Raw genomic sequence first — 21,388 nt, forward strand, 5'->3', positions numbered from 1 at the left:
TTTTTATTTATTTATTTGAGAGAGAGAGAATGAGAGAGAGCAAGCACATGAGAGGGGGGAGGGTTAGAGGGAGAAGCAGACTCCCTGCCGAGCAGGGAGCCCGATGCGGGACTCGATCCAGGGACTCCAGGATCATGACCTGAGCCGAAGGCAGTCGCTTAACCAACTGAGCCACCCAGGCGCCCCAGAAACTGCATGTTCTTAACCACTAAGCACCATAGGCTGTATTGGTAATTAAAAAATCTTTTCAAAGCTCATTTAGTCTGGCTGTAACAGGTGGGGGGTGGGTGGGAGGTCTCTCAGGCACATTAGCCCAAAGTGCCCCTAGCAGAGGATTTGACTCTTAGATGCCACACTATCACTCCCGGGTTTAGAATGGGAAAATGTGCCGGCGAGCTTTGGAGCTCGGGACTCGGGGTGTCCTGGAGTCCAGGCCCAGCTCGGATGCCGGCTGGCTGGGGCCACTTGGGGAGACACTGCAGTGTACCCGGTGAAGGTATGGGCTCTGGCATCAGATGGCCCTGCATTCCCAGACTGGCCCTGCCGCCATGTACCAGCTGAGTGCAAATGGTGACCATGGTAAGTCACATAACCTCTTAGAGCCTGTTTGCCCCTCTAAAAAACAGAAGACAAGAATACTATCTTAATAGTATTGATCTAATAGTCACATTCCATATGGCCTCTCTGCTGCAGATTCTTTAATTATAAAACTGCAGTCTTGCGTCAGAGATCACCAAGGCCCAGCTCCCTAACAAACACTGTGATTCCATGACGCCATGACGGTAAGATGATCAATTGAAGAATAATGCTATACTATATTTATATAGTGCATTTCCCCTCACCCCCGCCAATTTTTATACCTAAGATCTGATTTAATCCTCATAACTATTCTGCATGGTCTTTAATCCCCATTCCATGGATAAGGAAGTTGAGCCTGAAAGAGTTTATTTGGCTTGTCCAAAATCCTATGTTGGCAGGTGACATCAACTGTGAGCTTTTGCTCCTTAGTTAGTGTTCTTTCCTTATTATAATTTGTTGTTTCCACAGAAAACATGACGCCTTTTGGCAATAAGCTTACAAATTAATGGAGAAAGTGAAAGATAGAAATCAGTCTGCCACCCGAGTCACACTGCCCACACCTCAAGTGATGGGCTCCTCCTGCCACTTGGAGTCAAATGCCACGCCCAACCCTAGAATTCAGGATTCGGCTTCTGAAGCGGCTGCTGAAAGGACTGGTTAATTAAGTCTAAGAGTCAGGTGAATTCTCTCCCATGGGGAAAATTCTGGAACCTGGGCAGATAAAATCCCTTCTCTTTTTCTCCCTCCAGTGGGCCATGTGGAGGCAGTTTCTTTGTAACAGGCTTATCCAGAAACATCTCTGTGGTTGTGTCTCTGTGGCTTATCATGAACCAGTCAGCAGTAGGATAACACACTGTCCTATACTGTTCTCCATTCTTCCGTGCCTCACCTTCCTTTCCCTCACTTTCACTGCCCTGGGACTGAAGCCAAACAAACTTTCTCCCTTAATTCTTGCTCAGGTTCTAAAACAATGGAAATGAAGGGATTGGCCAAATCTTCACGGATATCACCCACTTGGGTAATTAACATATTTAAAAACAGACAGAGAAAGATACACACCAGAGGAATAAGTTATAGAAATGGAAATAGTCTGATAATGCAAAGAAATGACTAGTGAAAGGAATCAATGAGCTCAGGACCTAGAAACAAGCTACCACATGAAAGATGGGAAATGCCGAGCAGAAAGAGATCAGGGGGCTGCTCTGGCTGAGCAAGTAGGAGGTAGACATCACCATGTTTAAAAGGTTAACATCACAGAACTGTGTCTCCCTGCTGGAAAGCCTTCAAAGACCCCCCCTCTCACAGTGCTCAGAATAAACTCCAGACTTATGTTTTACATGATTCAAGAGAAAGACTCTTCCAGCCCTAATTGCTGAGGGTTCTACTTCCTCTTAGGATGTAGGGAGCCACAAATGAACATAACTTTTACCTTAACAAGGAGAAAGAAGTTAGATGATCAACAAAACCATACTTTTTCTTGAGCCAATCAGAGCTGAGGTTGCAAGATAACCAGATAAATGTCCTGGGGGAAGGTGAAAAGCAAAAGCTACCTTCCCCTGGAAGATGGGTGGAAACTTTGTGCGCGTGGCCCGAGGAATAGATACATTTTTACTGAGTAAAATCCATCAGTGGTGTGATGGCAAATGTTTGAAATGCAGCTCTCTTGTGGCAAAGAGGTCCTGTTTCATGAGGTCTGCCAATTTCTCTGATGTCAATACTTCTGTCATGGTCAATTTAAAACTACCAACATGATGTTGAGTGCCCCATACGTTTCTAAAAATGTAATAAATCAGCTCCAGCATGCAACTGCATCTGACCCTGAGGAAGCAGCAGGGGGTCCCGTCTCCATCCCCATCATAAGCCGTGATGACAGTCAAACAAACAAACAAACAAGCACACAGAATACATTTGATGGGCCCATTGGCAGAATGAACTCAACAGAGGGGGGAAATCATTAAATTTGAAGACTGGCCAATAGAAAGGATCCAAAGTGAACTACAAAGAAGAGAGAAAGGAGTTGTGGGGGAGTGCCTGGAACAGTGCACCGAAGAGCTGAGGGACAACCTCAGATGGTCAGACCAACGTGTAAGTGGGGCCCGGAAGGAGAGACAGGAAGTGAACGGGAAGATCTGACCCTGCTTACGGCCTCCTCATCTACTCATCAATCTCCCATTTTAAAGCCATGGTGTCGTTCTTGAAGAGACCATGTTCTCCTTGACCCCTGGGACCTTTAAACATGTACTTCTTTCTCTCTGTGAAGATCACTTCTACTTCTTGCCAGGATTCAGTCAGGAGTTATTTCTCTAAGGAATGGTACCCTGTCCCTCTAAACCTGGATAAGGTGTCAGTCTGATGTGCTCCCAGAGCATCCTCGGTGAATCGCACCAGAGAAGATTATCGACTGTGATCACCACGTGCTTCCCTTGTCAGTCTGGAAGCTCCTTAAGGGTAGAGATCATGGCTTTTTACTTTTGTATGCTCAATGCGTAATAAATGTTAATAAATATGAGGATATATTAATAAGCTAGAAGATACCATACAGAGCTCAAGCCAGGCAATCTAGTATAGGTTTTCACATTTAACACGCAATGTTTTAAAATTGTAGTTTATGGCAGAGCAACAAACATGACTGCAGAAATGAAAAATCCTATTTAACTTAAAAGCACTAAATTAAATTTTAAATCATAAGGGTTAAGATAATGAAATGTTAATCAGAAGTTCTTAATCTACCTAAACAATAAAACCAGAGAGAGAAATTTGGCTTTAAAGAGTGAACTCACTCACAGTGGTTTACGTTGGATTTATGGAAGAAATGTTTAGGGATTTTAAGCATGGAAATATACTTTCTGTCCTCTAATGTAAGAACAGAAATTTGCCTGCCCTTTTTAGCAAAAGCTCTGTCCAAGGAGTGTTCAATGCTCATCACCTCTAGTGGTTCTTGGTACAATTTGAACATACGTTTAGTACTTATTTTTAATTGAATATTTTTTATTATCCAGACTTAACTGTGGAAAAATAAAAAATAATAAACATTATAAGAATATTAAGACTGGCTGGTAATAGTTGGTTTGCTAAACTATTTGTCTCCAAAAAAGCATTAGCCATTTCCTACTACTTTATGTTCTTAGAGTTTTTTCTTTTTAAATTTTTTTTTTTTTATAACAACTTCCCTCCCAGGAATAGAAGTTAAAATCTGTTAGCTTTTGTTTCTTTGTCTTTGTGCTCCTCACTCCCAACTATGCTGAAAATATGACGTTTTTAACCAAGTAGGTAAATGTATCCCTCTTGAAATCTGATTTGGGGCTTGTATTAAAAACTTTCACCACTGAACAGAGGACATATACACATAAACACACACATATTCACATACTCGCAGACACTTAAATTACCTTAGGCCTTTCCCAAGTACGGTCCAAAATGTTGTTCCATAAATGAGCTGTAGAAAATTCAGAAGGGGTGTTCCCACAGAAATAACCTTATGTAAACATGGTGTTTTGTTTCACAGACTAGCTCACGAGATCCCATTTAACCCATGATGTAAATAAACCAGCTTCTAGAATGTGAGCCTCTGAAGTTCCCGTTGCACCCTCAGAATCTGGAACAGAGCCTGGCATGTGTTAATGGGCTGATAAATACATTGAATGAAGGATATTGAGTGAATAATAGTGTGAAACTTTTGTTGAGCACTAAGTCTGTGCCAGGCACTGTTTTAAAGAGTTTTCATGGATTATTTTAGGCAATTATCACATCGCTCTAAGGTTGCATTTTTCAGATAGAGAAATGTAAGATTTAAGGAATTTGCTTATGACCACATGGCTAAGAAGTGGTAAACTAGGAACACCCAGAGAGCCTGGTTCTAGGGTGCATGCTCCTAACGACTATACATGGTCTCTTTACTAAAGTTTTGGGTCTTACTAGCAGAGAACTAGAACCAGAAGGCAGCTTAAAGCATAGGGCAGGGATGTCTGTCTGCTTGTCCAGCACATGCTACGTAATCAACACTCAATAAATATTTGATGAATAAGTGAAAGGGAGTCTTATTCCTTTTCTTGGACATCGGGACTATTTTAAAAAGAAGTGTGAATTATATATTAAAATGTCTTTGGCATTTTCCTCACTCTCTTTCATTGGGTATCTTTCCATTTAATCTACTCTCAGATCAGTTATGGTAGTGTTTGCCTTGTTCCAACTATAGTGTCTGGACAGGCTGCTTTCATAGCTTATTATCCACTCCAGATCAAAATTCTAATTCCCGCAGTTAGAACCTCCTCTGTTGTTGGGAGGAAAGAAATCTGATTTCAGGTCTTCCCATTAAAATATACTTGAACCTAGCTTCTAGTCCTCTTAGGGACTTGTCAATAATACATGGAATAATTGGATTTTAAAGAGATTGATTGTTAGCCCCAATTGGCTTATAATTTTGGTATAATTTGGGGGAAAAGGGTCAAACTTTCTAAGCTGTTCCTGGTTTTCGTAGCTTCCTCCTTTCCTCTACACAATACTCTCAGATGGTTTGTTCTTAGAGCCCTTAGGGGAGGCAGCCTACCTAATCCCCACACTTCCACGGTCCAGTAACATGAAAGCTAGAGATAACCAAGATGCATTTCAAAATAAACAAGTTGCAATGAGCTTGGTTCCTAGCAACATATGGATTACTTATCATCTTCTATAATTTTATATTACAAAATAATGGCACATAAATCTAAAATAATATAGCAATTATGTTAATTTACTTTTATTAGTATGTTGTCAGTTACCCAAAAATACAGATTCCCAGGGCACCTGGGTGGCTCAGTTGGTTGAGCCTCAGACTCTGCATTTCAGATCAGGTCATGATCTCAAGGTTGTGAGATGGAGCCCCACGTTCAGCTCTGTACTGGGCAGGTGTGGAGCCTGCTTAAGATTCTCTCTCTCCCTCTCCCCTTGTCCCTCCCTTGGACCTTCCCACACATGGGTACGTGTCCACACTCTCTCTCTCAACAACAACAACCACAACAAAACACCAAATTCACAAGCAGCACATCACCAAAGGAGTGCCTCTCTAAAGTAGGGCCAGGGGAGATGGGAGGTGGGGATCATATACACATTTGGTTTAGCAAAAGAGATGCAAATGATTCACTCGTGAATTACAATTCACATAGGACTTGCAACATAGTTATTGAGAAACTGATACAATCCTGAAACAAGTATACAATATTGCACGCCTCAGAGGTTAACAAAACAACGTAGGAAAAATGAAATTAATTACCATGAAGCTAAATTAAGAGCATTTTATAATTAAAAGCAAGAATAGCAGCATTAAAAACCCAGATGAGGGGCGCCTGGGTGGCTCAGTTGGTTAAGCGACTGCCTTCGGCTCAGGTCATGATCCTGGAGTCCCGGGATCGAGTCCCGCATCGGGCTCCCCGCTCAGCAGGGAGTCTGCTTCTCCCTCTGGCCTTCCTCCCTCTCATGCTCTCTGTCTCTCATTCTCTCTCTCTCAAATAAATAAATAAAATCTTTTAAAAACCCAGATGACCTCAGCATGACACTGATGATGCAGTAATAACTAAATAATAAATGTCCTTTGCCCCCCAAATCATGGGAAGTCAAACCGCTGGAGCTCACGCAGGATCAGGGGAGACTGGTGAGCGGTGGAAGCCAGTGGAATGCTGCGTTAGCATTCTCAGTAAATTACTGATTTACTGATTCTCTGTAAATCACGACCCAGAGCACTTTGGTTTATACTTTGAATACTCTTCTAAATGAGGAAAGATCCACTCAAAACATTTCCTCAGGGACAGGGAAAGTTTTATGACTATGCACCCAAATCTAACATCAACAGACTTCTGGTTTACACAAATCAGAGAGAACAAGAGATGAAACACACCCTCCAGGGCAACCATCTCTTGCCCAGGCTGCCAATGGAGGCGAGTCCCCCAGGGCACCCCTCCTTCTTGCCTGTGGGGTTTCTGGAGGTACAAGAGTGGCAGGAGGGACCTACCAGGAGATGGTGGGTGACGTCACAGCTGCTCAGGAGCCCCATCAGCCCAAACAGAGAGGGCGCCTGCAACCAGGCGAGAGAGGCAGAGGGGTAGACCCTTTTCATCGTTGTACCCCCTGGGCTAGTACTGTGACTGGCACCAAATGGATGCCCGATAAACAGAGAACAAACCAATTCTGGCCTCAGCTCACTTTACCAGCGCTCTATTCAAAAAGCTGCATTTATCAGCTCATGTCCTCCTCTCAAGGCACTGCTGAGCTGTAGGAGGTGACCCTCTTCTAGTCCAGGATTCCTCCTGGCTCAAGCTTGGTCTCTCCTCTGCTCTGTCTACCTCAGCATCTCCAAATTCATCTGATTCTCAAAGCCTTTCACAGAAATACATACCTTTATGAATCCCCTTAGGGATCAGTTAAATTATTTCATAGTTTTTACACGATATGATTAAGAGGGATTTTTAAAGTAACAAATTTTATTTGAGGCATATCTTTAAATTTTTTAATATAAAGTTTATTTTTAAAGCAATTTTCCTGAACCTAAAACTATTCTAAAAGATAAAGTCTATTAAAAAATATGATGAGGGGCGCCTGGGTGGCTCCGTCGGTTAGTGGCTGCCTTCGGCTCGGGTCGTGATCCCAGGGTCCTGGGATCGAGCCCCGCATCGGGCTCCCTGCTCGGCGGAGAGCCTGCTTCTCCCTTTCCCTCTGCCTGCCACTCTACCTACTTGTGCTCTCTCTGTCAAATAAATAAATTAAAAAATATATATATGATGAGGGGGGTACCTGGTGGCTCAGTCGGTTGGGCATCTGAATTATGGCTTCGGCTCAGGTTGTGATCTCAGGGTTGTGAGATTGAGACCCACGCCAGGCTCTGAGCTCAGCACGAGTCTGCTTGAGATTCTCTCCCTCTCCACCCCCCTCTGAAATAAATAAATTTTTAAAAAATTATTTATTTATTTGAGAGAGAGAGAGAGTACAAGCAGCGGGAGGGGCAGAGAGAGAAGCAGGCTTCCCGCCGAGCAGGAAGCCACCCAGGCGCCCCAATTAATAAATGTTTTAAAAAACATATGATGAGAAACAGGGTATTTGCATGGTCTCCAACTATCTCCCCACGAGGCACTTAATAACTTCATTTGAGCAGAGATCCAGCAGACACCATCTTGACCAAGTGATCAAAATCAACACCACCAGTGACAGGACACAGTGTGTCAACACGGTGCAAGAGAGGGACACAACACTGTGGGATTCTGGCCCCAAACGCCCAACCTCAGCCTAACAGTGAGGATGCCTCAGACAAACCAACACTGAGCCACTCTACAAACAACAGAGCAGTTCTCATCAAAAGTGAGGAACTGTCACAGGTCAGGTTTCTCCCCGAGAGAAATTCTTAAGTGTCTAAAGACAACTAAAGAGAAATGAGAACTAAATGCAACATAGAATCTTGAACCAGAACTAGAATATTAGGGGAAAACTAGTGAAATCCTAGTGAGGTCTAGAGATGAGTTCCTAGTATTGCATCGATGCTAATTTCCTAAGTCAGATCACTGTATTGTGGTTACGTAAGATGCTCGCTCACAGAAGCGTGGCTGGGTGAAGGGCATATGGGAACTCTCAATTATTTTTGTAACCTGTCCATAAGTCAAACTATTTCAAAATAAAAAGCTAAATAAAAGTAATTTTCCTGGGGCGCCTGGGTGGCTCAGTTGGTTAAGCGACTGCCTTCGGCTCAGGTCATGATCCTGGAGTCCCGGGATCGAGTCCCACATCGGGCTCCCTGCTTGGCAGGGAGTCTGCTTCTCCCTCTGACCCTCCTCCCTCTCATGCTCTCTGTCTCTCATTCTCTCTCTCGCAAATAAATAAATAAAAAATCTTTAAAAAAAATTGCAACTCACTTTAAAAAAAAAAAAAAAAAAAAGTAATTTTCCTATGTAACCAATAATGCCAGCAATTTCACTTACATAAATTAAATCCTTAATGAATTAATTATATAGGAAAAAAGGCACAATTGGCCAATAACATAATATGGTTTAGGAACAAAATGTGCTCTGTAATGTAGATTTGAAATTAAATTGATGCGTAAGAATAAAAAACATAAAAATAGCTTCATGATATTTTTTGGAATTGGGTTTTTTCAAATGTAAAATTCAACTTATTGCTTCATTTCTTTAATTGATTTTTTTTTAGAGCAATTTAAGACTCCCAGCAAAACTGAGGGGAAGGCACAGAAACTTCTCATACACCTCCTGTCCTCACACATGCACAGACCACCCCCCATCATCAGCATCCTCCTCTAGAGTGGTACATCTGTTACAAGTGATGAACCTATAGGGACACATCACAATCACCCCAAGTCCATAGTTACATTAGGTTTCATTCTTGGTGTTTTTCATTTTATGGGTTTAGACAAATGTATAATGACTCGTAGACACTATTATGGTATCATATAGAGTATTTTCACTGCCCTAGAAATCCTCTGTTCTCCTCCCCCTGTACCCTTGGCAACCACTGACCTTTCTACTGCCTCCATTGTTTTGTCTTTTCCAAAATGTCATATACTTGGAATATAGTTTGTAGCCTTTTCAGACTGGCTTCTTTCACTTCATAATAAACATTTAAGGTTCCTCCGTGTCTTTTCAAGGCCTGATAGCTCATTTCTCTTTAATGCTAGATACTATTCCACTGTCTGGTGGAATCACAGTTTATCCATTCTGAAGGGTATCTGGTTGTTTCCAAGTTTTGGCAATTATGGATAAAGTCACTATAGGTATCTCTATACAGGTTCTTGGGTGGATATAAGTTTTCAACTCCTTTGGGTAAATATCAAGGAGCATGATTGCTGGATCACACATTTAGTTTTCTAAGAAACTGCCAAACTGTCTTCCAAAGTGACTGTACCATTTTACATTCCCACCAGCAGTGAATGAGAGTTCCTGTTGCTCCACATCCTTGCTGGCACTTGATGGTGTCAGTGTTCTGGATTTTGACCACTCTAACAGGTGTGTAGTGGTATCTCATTGTAGTTTTAGTTTGCATTTCCCTGATGACATATGATGTGGAGCATTTTTCATATGCTCATTTGTCATCTGTATCTCTTCTTAACAGGTGTCTGTTAAGGTCTTTGACCCATTTTTTTTTTTAAGATTTTATTTATTTGACAGAGAGACACAGTGAGAGAGGGAACACAAGCAGGGGGAGTGGGAGAGGGAGAAGTAGACTTCCCGCTGAGCAAGGAGCCAGATGCAGGGCTCGATCCCAGGACTCTGGGATCATGACCTGAGCCAAAGGCAGACTCTTAATGAATGAGACACCCAGGCGCCCCTTTGACCCATTTTTTAATTGGGTTGTTTCTTTTCTTATTGTTGAGCATTAAGAGTTCTTTGAGTATTTTGGACAATAGTCCTTTATCATCTATGTAATATTATCTTCCAGTCTGTGGCTTTCTTCTCATTCTCTTGACATTGCCTTTCTTTTTTTTTTTTTTTTAAGATTTTATTTATTTGACAGAGAGAGACAGCAAGAGAGGGAACACAAGCAGGGGGAGTGGGAGAGGGAGAAGCAGGCTTCCCGCCGAGCAGGGAGCCCAATGCAGAGCTCGATTCCAGGACCCTGGGATCATGACCTGAGCTGAAGGCAGAGGCTTAATGACTGAGCCACCCAGGTGCCCTGACATTGCCTTTCTCAAAGCAGAAATTTTACACTTCGATAAAGTCTATCTTATCAATTACTTCCTTCCTGGATCTTGCCTTTTGTGTTGTGTCTAAAAAGTCATCACCATTCTCAAGGTCATCTAGGTTATCTTCTAGGAGTTTGAAAGTTTCATATTTTATATTTTGGTTTGTGGTCCATTTTGAGTTAATTTTTGTGTCAACTATAAGATCTGTGCCTAGTTTTTTTTTTTTGCATGTAGATGTCCAGTTATTCCAGAACCATTTGCTGAAAAGACTATCTTTGCTCCATTGTATTGCCTTTGCTCTTTCATCAAAGATCATTTGACTATATTAATTTGGGCTTATTTCTGTGTTCTCTGTTCCATCCCACTGATCCCTTTGTCGATTCTTACTCAAATACCACACTGTCTGGATTACTACAGCTTCATAGTAAGTTGGAAATCAGGTAGGACCAATCCTCCAACTTTGTTCTCCTCCTTCATTATATTGAAACTGTGTTGGCTATTCTGGGTCTTTTGCCTCTCCATATAAACTTCAGAAGCAGTTCATCACTATCCACAAAATAACTTACTGGGATTTTAGTTGGGATTACATTAAATCTATAGGTCAAGCTGGGAAGAACTGACATCTTGATAATATTCAGTCTTCTTATCTATGAACAAGGAATATCTCTCCATTTATTAATTCTTTGGCTTCATTCATCAGAGTTTTGTAGTTTTCCTCATATAAATCTTGTACATATTTTGTTAGAGTTATACTTAAGCATTTAATTTCTGGGGTGCTAATGTAAATGGTGGTATGTTTTTAATTTCAAATTCCAGTTGTTCATTGCTAGTATGTAGGAAAGTGATTAATTTTCATATATTAACCTTGTATCCTGCAACCTTGCTGTAACTGCTTATTGGTTCCAGCAGTTTTTTTCTACGTAGACGATCATGTCATCTACGAACAAAGACAATTTCATATCATCCTTCCCAATCTTTAGACCCTTTATTTCCTTTTTTGTCTTACTGCATTAGCTAGAACTTCCAGTATGATGTTGAAAAGGAGTGGTGAGAGGGAATATCCTTGCCTTATATCTGATCTTTTTGGGAAAGCTTTGAACTTCTCACCATCAAGTATGATACTAGCACTAGGTTTTTGTAGATGTTCTGTATCAAGTTGATGAATTTCTCCTTTACTTCTGGTTTACTAAGAGTTTTTACCATGAATAGGTGTTGGATTTTGTCAAATGCTTTTTCTGCATCTATTGATATGATTGTGTGATTTTTCTTGCTTAGCCTATTGATGTGATGGGTTACATTAATTAATTGATTTTTAAATGTTGAACCAGTCTTACATACCTGGAATAAATTGTACTTGGTTGTAGTGTGTAATTCTTTTTAAATATTGTTGTATTCTCTCTGCCAATATTTTGCCTTATTTTGTTTTTAAATGATGAAATAAAGGTTAAGATTTCTGGCTTCTATTTTCAGGGACTTCTCTGAAAACAGTGAATAGTCTTAATTCCCCCCAAAATGGAATGCCTAAATTAGATAAAAATCAATACTTTATTTCCCTTTTATTTTTCCTAAATAAGCTCTAGGCCCAACGTGGGGCTTGAACTCATGACCCCAAGATCAAGAGTCACAGGCTCTATCGACTGAGCCAGCCAGGTGCTCCTATTTCTTATTCATAACACTGGTTTTCAAGGAATAAACTTTCTATTAGAAAAATACAACTTCACAGATTTGGTAAAGATCATTCTGAGGTAGTTTATAGAAGAATTGCCAATTTTAAACTCATTATTCACTCATTACATATCAATTAGCCGCTGCATGTCTTCATCAATGGTTTTTATGTGTGTAATTTAAGCCATACATTGCCACAAAAAGAAAACAAAACTATGTAGGACTGCATAACTGACAAAGCGATGTGGATTCCTGGGGGCTGGTGACCCAATACTTGACCCCACGACAGCACGTGAGGGCGCTAAGGCTTGTTCCCTCTGCAAACACTGCAGACTTCTCACATGGTTCTATTTTCGATGACAAAATATATGAATCCATACCTGTCTTAAAACATTACCAGAAAACATGCCATTGCTATCTTGAACAGGAATCCCCTGGACTGCCTTTGTGGACGCCAGAGATTCCAAATCACCAGCTGGAAAATGGGCCTTTCCTGACTCCACAGTTTAATGATCTGGACAATCAGAATTTAATACATTCACGTCTACCCCTCCTAATACATTCCCCCCCGACCGGTTGCTTGGTCTGTCTCTCCTGCTCGCTAAATGCTTTCTGCTTTCCTTGGCTGCCGAATCTCATGAAAAAGTACTTTAAATGTGCTATGTCAATTTTTCTACTCACGCTAACTTTTCAATATGCCCTAACATGGTTGTCGTACTCTTCTACTAACAATATTTTTGTTAACGCAACCAGTTCTGTCTCTGTCACTAAGTTCAGTGGATACTTTCGGTCACTTAATCACTCAGCAGCATCTGGTTGGCCCCTTCCTCTTTGCTGAAGCACGCACAACAGCATACTCTTCTGGTTTCCGCTTGTTTCCTGGGTTCCTTGTCTTAGTGTCTTTTGCCAACCTCTACCTTTCCTTTAAAAAGGTTGGTGTTCTTGGGGCACCTGGGTGGTTCAGTCGGTTAGGCGTCCGAAACTTGGTTTTGGCTCAAGTTGTGATCTCAGGGTCATGAGATCGAGCCCCGTGTCAGGCTCCTCACTCAGTGGGGAGTCTGCTTCAGACTCTCTCTCCCTTTCCCTTTGCTGCTCATAAACACACTCTCTCTCTCAAATAAATAAATACATCCTTTAAAAAATGTTAATGTTCTTTAAATGTTGAAGCCGTTTTTCCTTCTTATTGTACTTTTCCTCTGGTTATTACCTCATTTACTCACAAGGTTTCAAATATCCTCTACAGGCTCTATAGATAGATTTCTACCTCCAGCCCAGACCTGTCTCCTAGGCGGAGGCCCTGTGTCCCCCTGCTTATTTGACATTTCCATTTGTACAAAGCATTGGCACATTAAATTCAACAGGGCCAAATCGAATACTTGGTCTTATCCCAAACCCAAGCCATCTCACCCACAAACCTGCTTCTTTGTGCATCCTCTAGCTCTCTAAGTGGCGCCACGATGTCCCCATTGCTCGAGTCAGAAATATGGGTATTATCCTTGACATGCCCCCCTACCCAACAGAGTCAATCAATTACTAAGTCCTATTGATTTCGCCTCCTACATATTTCCCCAATCTGTTTACTTCTCTCTATCATCATTATCATCACTTCGGGTTCAAGCATCATCATCACCCGACTGACTACTCCAGGAGCTCCCAATGGGTCTTGTGCAAACACTGTGGCTCTGCTCTAACACATGGTCTACTCTGGAACTGGAATGCTATTTTTTTTTAAAGATTTATTTATTTATTTGAGAGAGAGAGCATGAGCGGGAGGGGCAGAGGGAGAAGGAGAAAGAATCTCTAGCAGACCCTGTGCTGAATGTAGAGCCCGACACGGGGCTCAATCCCACGACCGTGAGATCGCGACCTGAGCCAAAACCAAGAGTCAGACACTGTGCCACCCAGGCACCCCTGGAATGCTATTTTAAAATGGCTATTTGATCACCTCATTCTTTAAAAAAATAAAAATTCTTGAGTAAAAGGTCTGTAAGAAAAACTTAAAGGTCTGGCCCTCATCTACCTCTCCAACCTCATCATGTGTCATTCTTTCCCTTATTCTTTATGTTAAACACACAAGTTTTTTTCCTTCCTCAAAAGTCCTTTCTTCAGTTTTACAGTCTTCTTTTCTCCAGAACAGGAGTTGTGAACTTTTTTAGGAGAAGGCCAGACATTAAGTATTTCAGGCTCCACGGGCCAGTGGGTCAGAGTCTCTGACTCCAGTGCTGAGCTCCAGCATGCAGGACGAGCCCTGAGCGGTATGTGGACAAACGAGCACCACTGCCCTCCTGAGCCTCGTACCGTGGGCTGTGGGCTGGGGCACAGTCGGCCACCTCCCACTCTAGGAAGCTAGCCGTCCCTATCCTGACGCTTGCGGATTCACTTTGAGTATCATTTTTCTCATTGAAACTTTTCCTGAGCAGGTAAGTCCCCTTATTAAAGGCGCTTTTACCACAAAGTATATGTCTCTTTATAGAATCAATTGTTACTGTAATTAATTAGATATTTACAACATTATTTCATCTATATCCACCTTCCCTATAAGACTGTAAATTTCATGACACTGGGGACTATGTTTACTTTGCTATTTTATTCCCAGCATGTGGTGGAGAACACAGTAATCAATAAATATCTGCTGAATGAATGAATGATTAATTTGCTGCCTGGCCTTCAGTGGGCAACTGTAGCTTTCTGAGACCCTCAGTTATTCATCTGGAAATGGACGATAGTAACAGCTACTTTCCTGTTTGTTTCAAGGTAAGATAACATGGCTGAGTGCATTTTGTGGACTCTAATACAAATTTAAGAAAAAAAAATATTAGCAAAATGACTTGGTTGCCCAGTATGGGACAAATTGCAGCCCAAACCAGGCCAAATTCTCTGGCTTGTTTTGTTGGCCCTCTAAGCCATGAATGGTTTTGTTTTCTTAAAAGACTGTGAAATACAAAAACAAAACAAAGAAGACCTTGTGACAGAAACCACATGTGGCCCACAAAACCTAAGATATTTTAGTCTGGCCTAGAACAGTGTCTGAGTCTAAGTAAATATTTTATTTTATTTTTTAATTTTTTTTAAAGATTTTATTTATTTATTTGACAGAGAGAGACACAGTGAGAGAGGGAGCACAAGCAGGGGGAGTGGCAGAGGGACAAGCAGGCTTCCCGCAGAGCAGGGAGCCCGATGAGGGGCTCGATCCCAGGACCCTGGGATCATGACCTGAGCCGAAGGCAGACGCTTAACTGACTGAGCCACCCAGGTGCCCCCTAAGTAAATATTTTAATGAGTAAATAAATGAATGATTAATTACCTCCCCAATACACCCATATTTTAATATTTTGGCGGCTGAAAAGCAGTGCCATTTTCCGATGGCCTTCTTCCCTTCAATAGAGCAAGTGATTAAAATATAAAGTATTTATGCCCTCCCCAAGGACTCTATGTTGACTTTAAATTTAAAAAACAAAATAAAAGGAGTCTATAAGCATTTCATTTTCCTCTCAGTTGTGTCAACAATTGCTTTTGAAACAGAGAAGGTGTGGGGTGTCTGGGGAGCTGGATAGGAATGGGGGGCTGGGAGCCAAGAGAACCCCTTCAAGCTCCCTGCAGTGTTGTACACGTGATCATCACGTGGAGTCCAAACCTACAGCAATCCATTCATTGTATGTTGTAAATACTGACAGTTCTTTTTCCCTGGGAATCCATCATTATACAGAAATTTTAAGTGACACATTTATAGGAAATGAGAAGGGGCTGGGTTTGTTACAAAAGAAGTGAACTTAAAAAGGAAAGGAATTTGGAGTCAAAAGATCAAGATTCAAGTTGGAACTCTACCACCTCCTCAACCTGTCCCTCTGAGCAAATCCATTAGTCTCTCTGAGCTTGCGTTTCTTCGTCTAGAAAAAGGGAGCAAATATTGGTGCCATTTAGTAGGTGGCTAGTAGGAGCCAAGTGCTTGACGTATATTTGATCTTTATATCAAACTGCAAAGTGGCCATTATTAGTCCCAATATATAGATAAAGAAACTGATGCTCAGGGAGGTCACATAACTTGCTCCCAGTGACACCACTAGGAAGAACCAAAAGGTTTGGAGTTAAATTCTGTCTCCAGCAACACCATCAGTGCATATCTGATGAAGATATTTAACCTTCGGGCACCTGGGTGGCTCAGTTGGTTAAGCATCTGACTCTTGGTTTCGGTTCAGGTCATAATCTCATGGGTTGTGGGATCCAGCCCAGCGTAGGGCTCTGTGCTCAGTGGGGAGTCTGCTTGGAGATTCTCTCTCCCTCCCCCCACTCTAGCCCATGTGCTCTCTCTCTCTCTCACGTAAATAAATAAATATATTTTAAAAAGATATTTAACCTTCTTAGCCTCTTATATGTTTTATCTTACAAAAACCACTCGAAACCTAATTTCTATGACAGTCCTCCATATTACATCACCAACTTACACCTTCAAGGTAGATGGTTTTCCTACAATGCTATTAAATCTAACTCTGTGTCTACAGAATAGTAAAAAGGAGATATACTCTCCCCTCTGTGTAATATAAGGACAACCTAAGCGGAGAAAGCATAAATACTCAAGAGTATTAGATTTTGAGCACATCCCTCGCGTGCCATGGTGGCCATGAATTCTATTTATTCCACACCAATTCCCACTCTGATTTTGAACCAAGCACTTTCAATATATGGCATGTCAGTTGATTACTGAAGCTGTATTACCTCTGCTTCATTATCTCATGTAGTCTCCCGTGTTGGACACACTGCTCCTCCAATTCCTCATTTCTCCTCTCTAACTTTTCCAGTTTGTCATACATATACCTTTTCTCTTGACTGAGCTGAGCTATTTCAGACCTAGAGAGGTGAAAACACAGAAATGAGAGATGTTAAAGGTTCTTATTACCGGAGCACGTTTTTACGGTATAACCTTAGCATTGTCTTAAACACCATACTTAAAAATAACAGTGTAAACAAAAGTTATTTTATGTAAAATGGAATATTTCAGAAATTGCAAAATGTCTAGTGGAGGAATATATGCATTGCAGGGACTCAAGTGGCAGACAGGGAAAGGAAGAGTGACTTACTCTGAAAGAGATGGCTTCTTCCAGGACCGACACAAAAATGATAATGATTCCTATTTATACCCAATATTTACTGAGTGCCTATTGCAGGCCAGCCACCATGCTGTTAAAGGAGCAACCCCAGGCCTAATCTCTATGACAGAGCGTTGTTTCTTTTAATTAACATAGCTAATGTAATGGCACATGATTAAAATCATATAGTTCCAAAAGGCATAATAATGAAAAATGGCGTTCCTCTACCCACCCTCCCACCTCATCTCCAGCTTATCAGTGTAATTACTAGTATTCCAGCGTGTAGTTAAAGCAATAGCCATATTTACGTCATGTGACTACCTACATATTGGTCCTTGCTGGCTCAGTAGCTTATCATGATCACATGTGCACTGGTGTACATTTATTGTCCCCCGGTGAGGGCTTTGGTGTAGAGTGACGGAACGTCAAGCCATCTTTTCCAGTGGGAGATTTCTAATACCTGTGTCTATCATTCTTCCTTCTGTGGCCATTCTGCTTCTCAAGAGAAGAATTCTTCAGCTCCTTGCTTGTTGGGTCTGACCCTAACTAGCAGTGCTAAGTTTAGGAGCTGGTGGGAAGTAGAGAGGTGGGGATCTCACCTTTCAGAATGCAGACTTCTTCCTATTAATTTCGCTGCTATGCTCAGTGCCCTTATTTTAACCAGAGCCTGCTGGTTCAATGTCTTCAGAGAGGAAGCCCCTAATCCGCTGGGTGGAGGAGGGACAGTCACTGGCTCCGTGGGGTAGGGGGTAGAACTGTCATTTTTGGTTTTGGTCCTATGCTTCACTTCTGCCTTCCAAGTTTTTCTGGCATCCCGAGAGCAGACGAGCTTGCTTCCCATGCGGGGGTCCCCTCTGGAGACACATAAGATTCATCTTCTCCCACTTTGCTACCTCAGGTACTATTTACCCAATCTTCTTTCTGCCTTCACACATCTCATGTGAGATCACTGGTAGTTACTTTGGTGATGATGATTCGTGTCCCTTGGGAAATATGCTACCTCTTTAGTATCTTGGAGGATCATCTCAAGTCTCGAAATCCAAAGATCAGAAAGAGACCTCTCCGAGAAAAACCATAACCCTGTCCTCGCTTTTCATTCAGCATGGATCCTGTGGCCACCACCTCCTTATGCTTCTCACAGGTACCGAAAGTTTAAGGCTCTTGCATATGAAAATGTGAGCAGTTAACGACTGGTTTGTTTCTTGAAGGTTAAGTAAGACACTTGATGGGGCGCCTGGGTGGCTCAGTTGGTTAAGCGACTGCCTTCGGCTCAGGTCATGATCCTGGAGTCCCTGGATCGAGTCCCGCATTGGGCTCCCTGCTCGGCAGGGAGTCTGCTTCTCCCTCTGACCCTCCTCCCTCTCATGCTCTCTGTCTCTCATTCTCTCTGTCTCAAATGAATAAATAAAATCTTTAAAAAAAAAAAAAAAGACACTTGATGCAGAATTATGTCCCTCCAAAGAAAGGATTCCTCCATTAGGTGAAAGTTTTCTTCCTGGTCAAGGAGAGATGTGGATTTGCTCAGAGAACTCATCCCAAGGAACTCATCCCAAGTGATGGCGTCACTGTATGAAGCAATTTCTCACTTTCCGTTCCCCTCATTCCTCATTTTGTTTTCATCTTGGTTCCAGTGTCACCTCAAAGGAAGCTTGCCCTGATTAATACTTTGCAGTTCTCAATATGTCGGCACATTTTTTGAAACTACCCCCAGCTTTTCTCCATATATTAGCTTATAATTTATTCCTCTGAACTGTGGCTCGATGCCTCATCTTTTTTACTAGATTATACATGAGGGCAGGGATTATCTCATTTTTAAGCTCAGATCAAGCACTCAGTCTACATTTGCTTCTCCTAATAAGAATTTACCTATATTTGAAATAGTCTAAATCAGTTAGTAATGATTTATGTTTCTCCTTTCAAAATCACATACAATATACAAGAATTTAAGGCAGTTATAAGAAATTGTTAATTGAGTGGTCTTCCAAGATTAGTATCTCCTATCACAACATGCACTATGCACTAAAATAAATTCCCAAAAGACAACAATTACCCTTAAACCAGATTAGGAAAACACGCAGAAGAATATTTATCTGTTCTCAGGTACTTCCCCAGAAAAAAAGTCACTTTTTTAAAAGAACAATCACAAAGGAAACATAGATTTTTATAATATAAGAATATGAAACCTTTACACACAAAAGTTGTAATGTTCACAGCAGCATTCTTTCTAGAAGCAACCTTGCTCTGCAACCCAATATCTGGAAACCGAATTGAGAAATGTGTCAACAGAAGACTGGTTACATTACTTATACAAAGGAATATAAAAAGGCTATTCTGACAGTGAGGGCTATCTATTGGTGGCATTATTTATTGACCTAAAAATATGATATATTGGTAAGAAAGGAAAATATTTAAAAAGCAGCATATATAGAGTGATACCATTTTATAATTAAAAAATACTTTCCCCTCCTCCCTTAAAAATACTTTGATGTGTATATTACATATTAATATGGATTATCTCTAGGTGTCAGAATTAGGAATTTTTTAAAATATATTTTCCTTTTCCATATTTTTTGAAGTTTTACAATAGACACATATTTAAGACAAAAAAATAAAGTCACTGAAGTTGAATCTACTGTGGTCATCATGTCATAATACATGTAAATCACACCATCATGCTGTACTTCTTAAATTTAGATGGTGATGCATATCAATAATTTCTCAATAAACCTGGAAAAAAAATTTTGAAAGTCACTTTGATTTTGAAAAAAATTCATGAAAAACAAAAGGCACTGGGAACAAAATTAAAAAAAGAACTGGGAACACACAGGAAAAATGAGACAAATGAAGAGGAGAAACATCATTTAATAAAGTGCTATCCCACTCTCCATCAAAATCTAAACTAAAACATACGAGGAATATGAAAAATATTCACAGAGGAAGAAATAGAAATGGTCAATTGACATTTATAAAATATTCAATTTCTACTATTATTCAAAAAAATGCACAACAAAACCAGATTCTGGTTGAATATTTAGTGCCGCATGCCTACTTTCTGCCAGATAGCAGAATCCATCCTTTATATTAATGATCGAAATTAAATCTTCAAGGTAAGTGTTTATTTCCTTTTCTCTGTGAGGTAAAGGAGGTTTAATGACTTGCCTGAGGTCACCCAAAGGGTGATTAGCCCAGCCCAGATGCACACACTGGCCTGCCCAACTCTAAGGGGGTTTTCCCACCCACTATGCCATACTGCCTCTCACTTTTTCTTTTGTAAATTTCAACTCTTTGTGTCACATACTGATGTGGGTACACGTATACTGAGAATCTAGCGTAGTACTTGAGCAAAGTCATCCACATCAATAGCCTTAAAAAGGTTCATTATTATTCAAACAGAAAAAAGACAGGTCAGAGTCTTTGGACCCGCAATCCCCTTTTATTAGGCATCTCGACTAAGGGAATCATCAGAAATTCAGAATAATGGACAAAATTATTATTGTATTATTCATAACAGTGAAAAACTGGAAACATCTTAAATGTCTAATGAATTATTATGCATATGAATGATTCAATTAAAATGGTTTCCAGAGTAGTGATGTAGACAAATGTTCACCAGCAGCAGTAAGTGAAAGCAGGATACAGACTGTATATACAGTGCCACTCACCCAGCAGGCGAATGTGTGTGCACATACACACTTACATCCACACGCAAACTCACTGCTAGGAGATGCATCGCAGACGAACAATACTTCGCAGGATGGTAGTGTCATAGGAAATTCTTTTCTTAATTTTTCTTTGTAGTTATAGCCAAATGCCCTATATTGGGGATTCTTACACGACCACAAAAAGATAAATGTTATTTTGTAAAGTGTACATTACTACCAGGTATTTTATTGCTATGATATTTATTTCTGTTTTGCATATTTTGGGGTTTTTATTTCCCTTTGTTTATAATGGTAATTTGCCTTCCAACTTGCAGTGTTTGATAAAAATTTGGCAAATGTCCATGGACATCATCATTTGTCTGTCCAGGGCCCACAATATACTGAAAGAACTAGTGGTTTGCAAAGTTCAGAGAGTACACTTGAGCACAAGTCTCTGTGTTGGTTCCACATTACTTTTGTGGCACGATTATCCCAGTGTCATATAAAAGAATAATTGACTCTAATCCATTTTTATAGAAAATTTAGGTAATTTCTGGCTTCACAGAAGCATGAACTTTCCCCTGCATTTTTATTTACCAGTTATATTGTGCAATGGCATTTGCATGAAGTATAATATTTTACTACTACAATTAGGATTACAATGATAATTGCTTTTTTGAGGGAAAACCTGACGCCTTAATTTTTTATTCTTTTAGATTCTCACTTGACTTTTGGTGACAATTAGCAGAGGCCAGTATGAGTCTCTC

General features: G+C 40.8%; 1 protein-coding gene across 1 annotated transcript in view; it reads right to left on the reverse strand.

The window, feature by feature from the left end:
• SDCCAG8 (SHH signaling and ciliogenesis regulator SDCCAG8) overlaps window positions 1–21,388 on the reverse strand; it is a 217,892-nt gene that overhangs the window by 56,241 nt on the left and 140,263 nt on the right. Inside the window, exon 15 of the mRNA XM_081823178.1 lies at window positions 16,610–16,741. Coding sequence (XP_081679304.1) covers window positions 16,610–16,741 — 132 coding nt within the window. The remainder of the gene's footprint in view (window positions 1–16,609; window positions 16,742–21,388) is intronic.

The sequence above is a fragment of the Leptonychotes weddellii genome, chromosome 6 (assembly GCF_054177405.1).
Source record: "Leptonychotes weddellii isolate Sample4059 chromosome 6, ASM5417740v2, whole genome shotgun sequence".
NCBI lineage: Eukaryota > Metazoa > Chordata > Mammalia > Carnivora > Phocidae > Leptonychotes > Leptonychotes weddellii.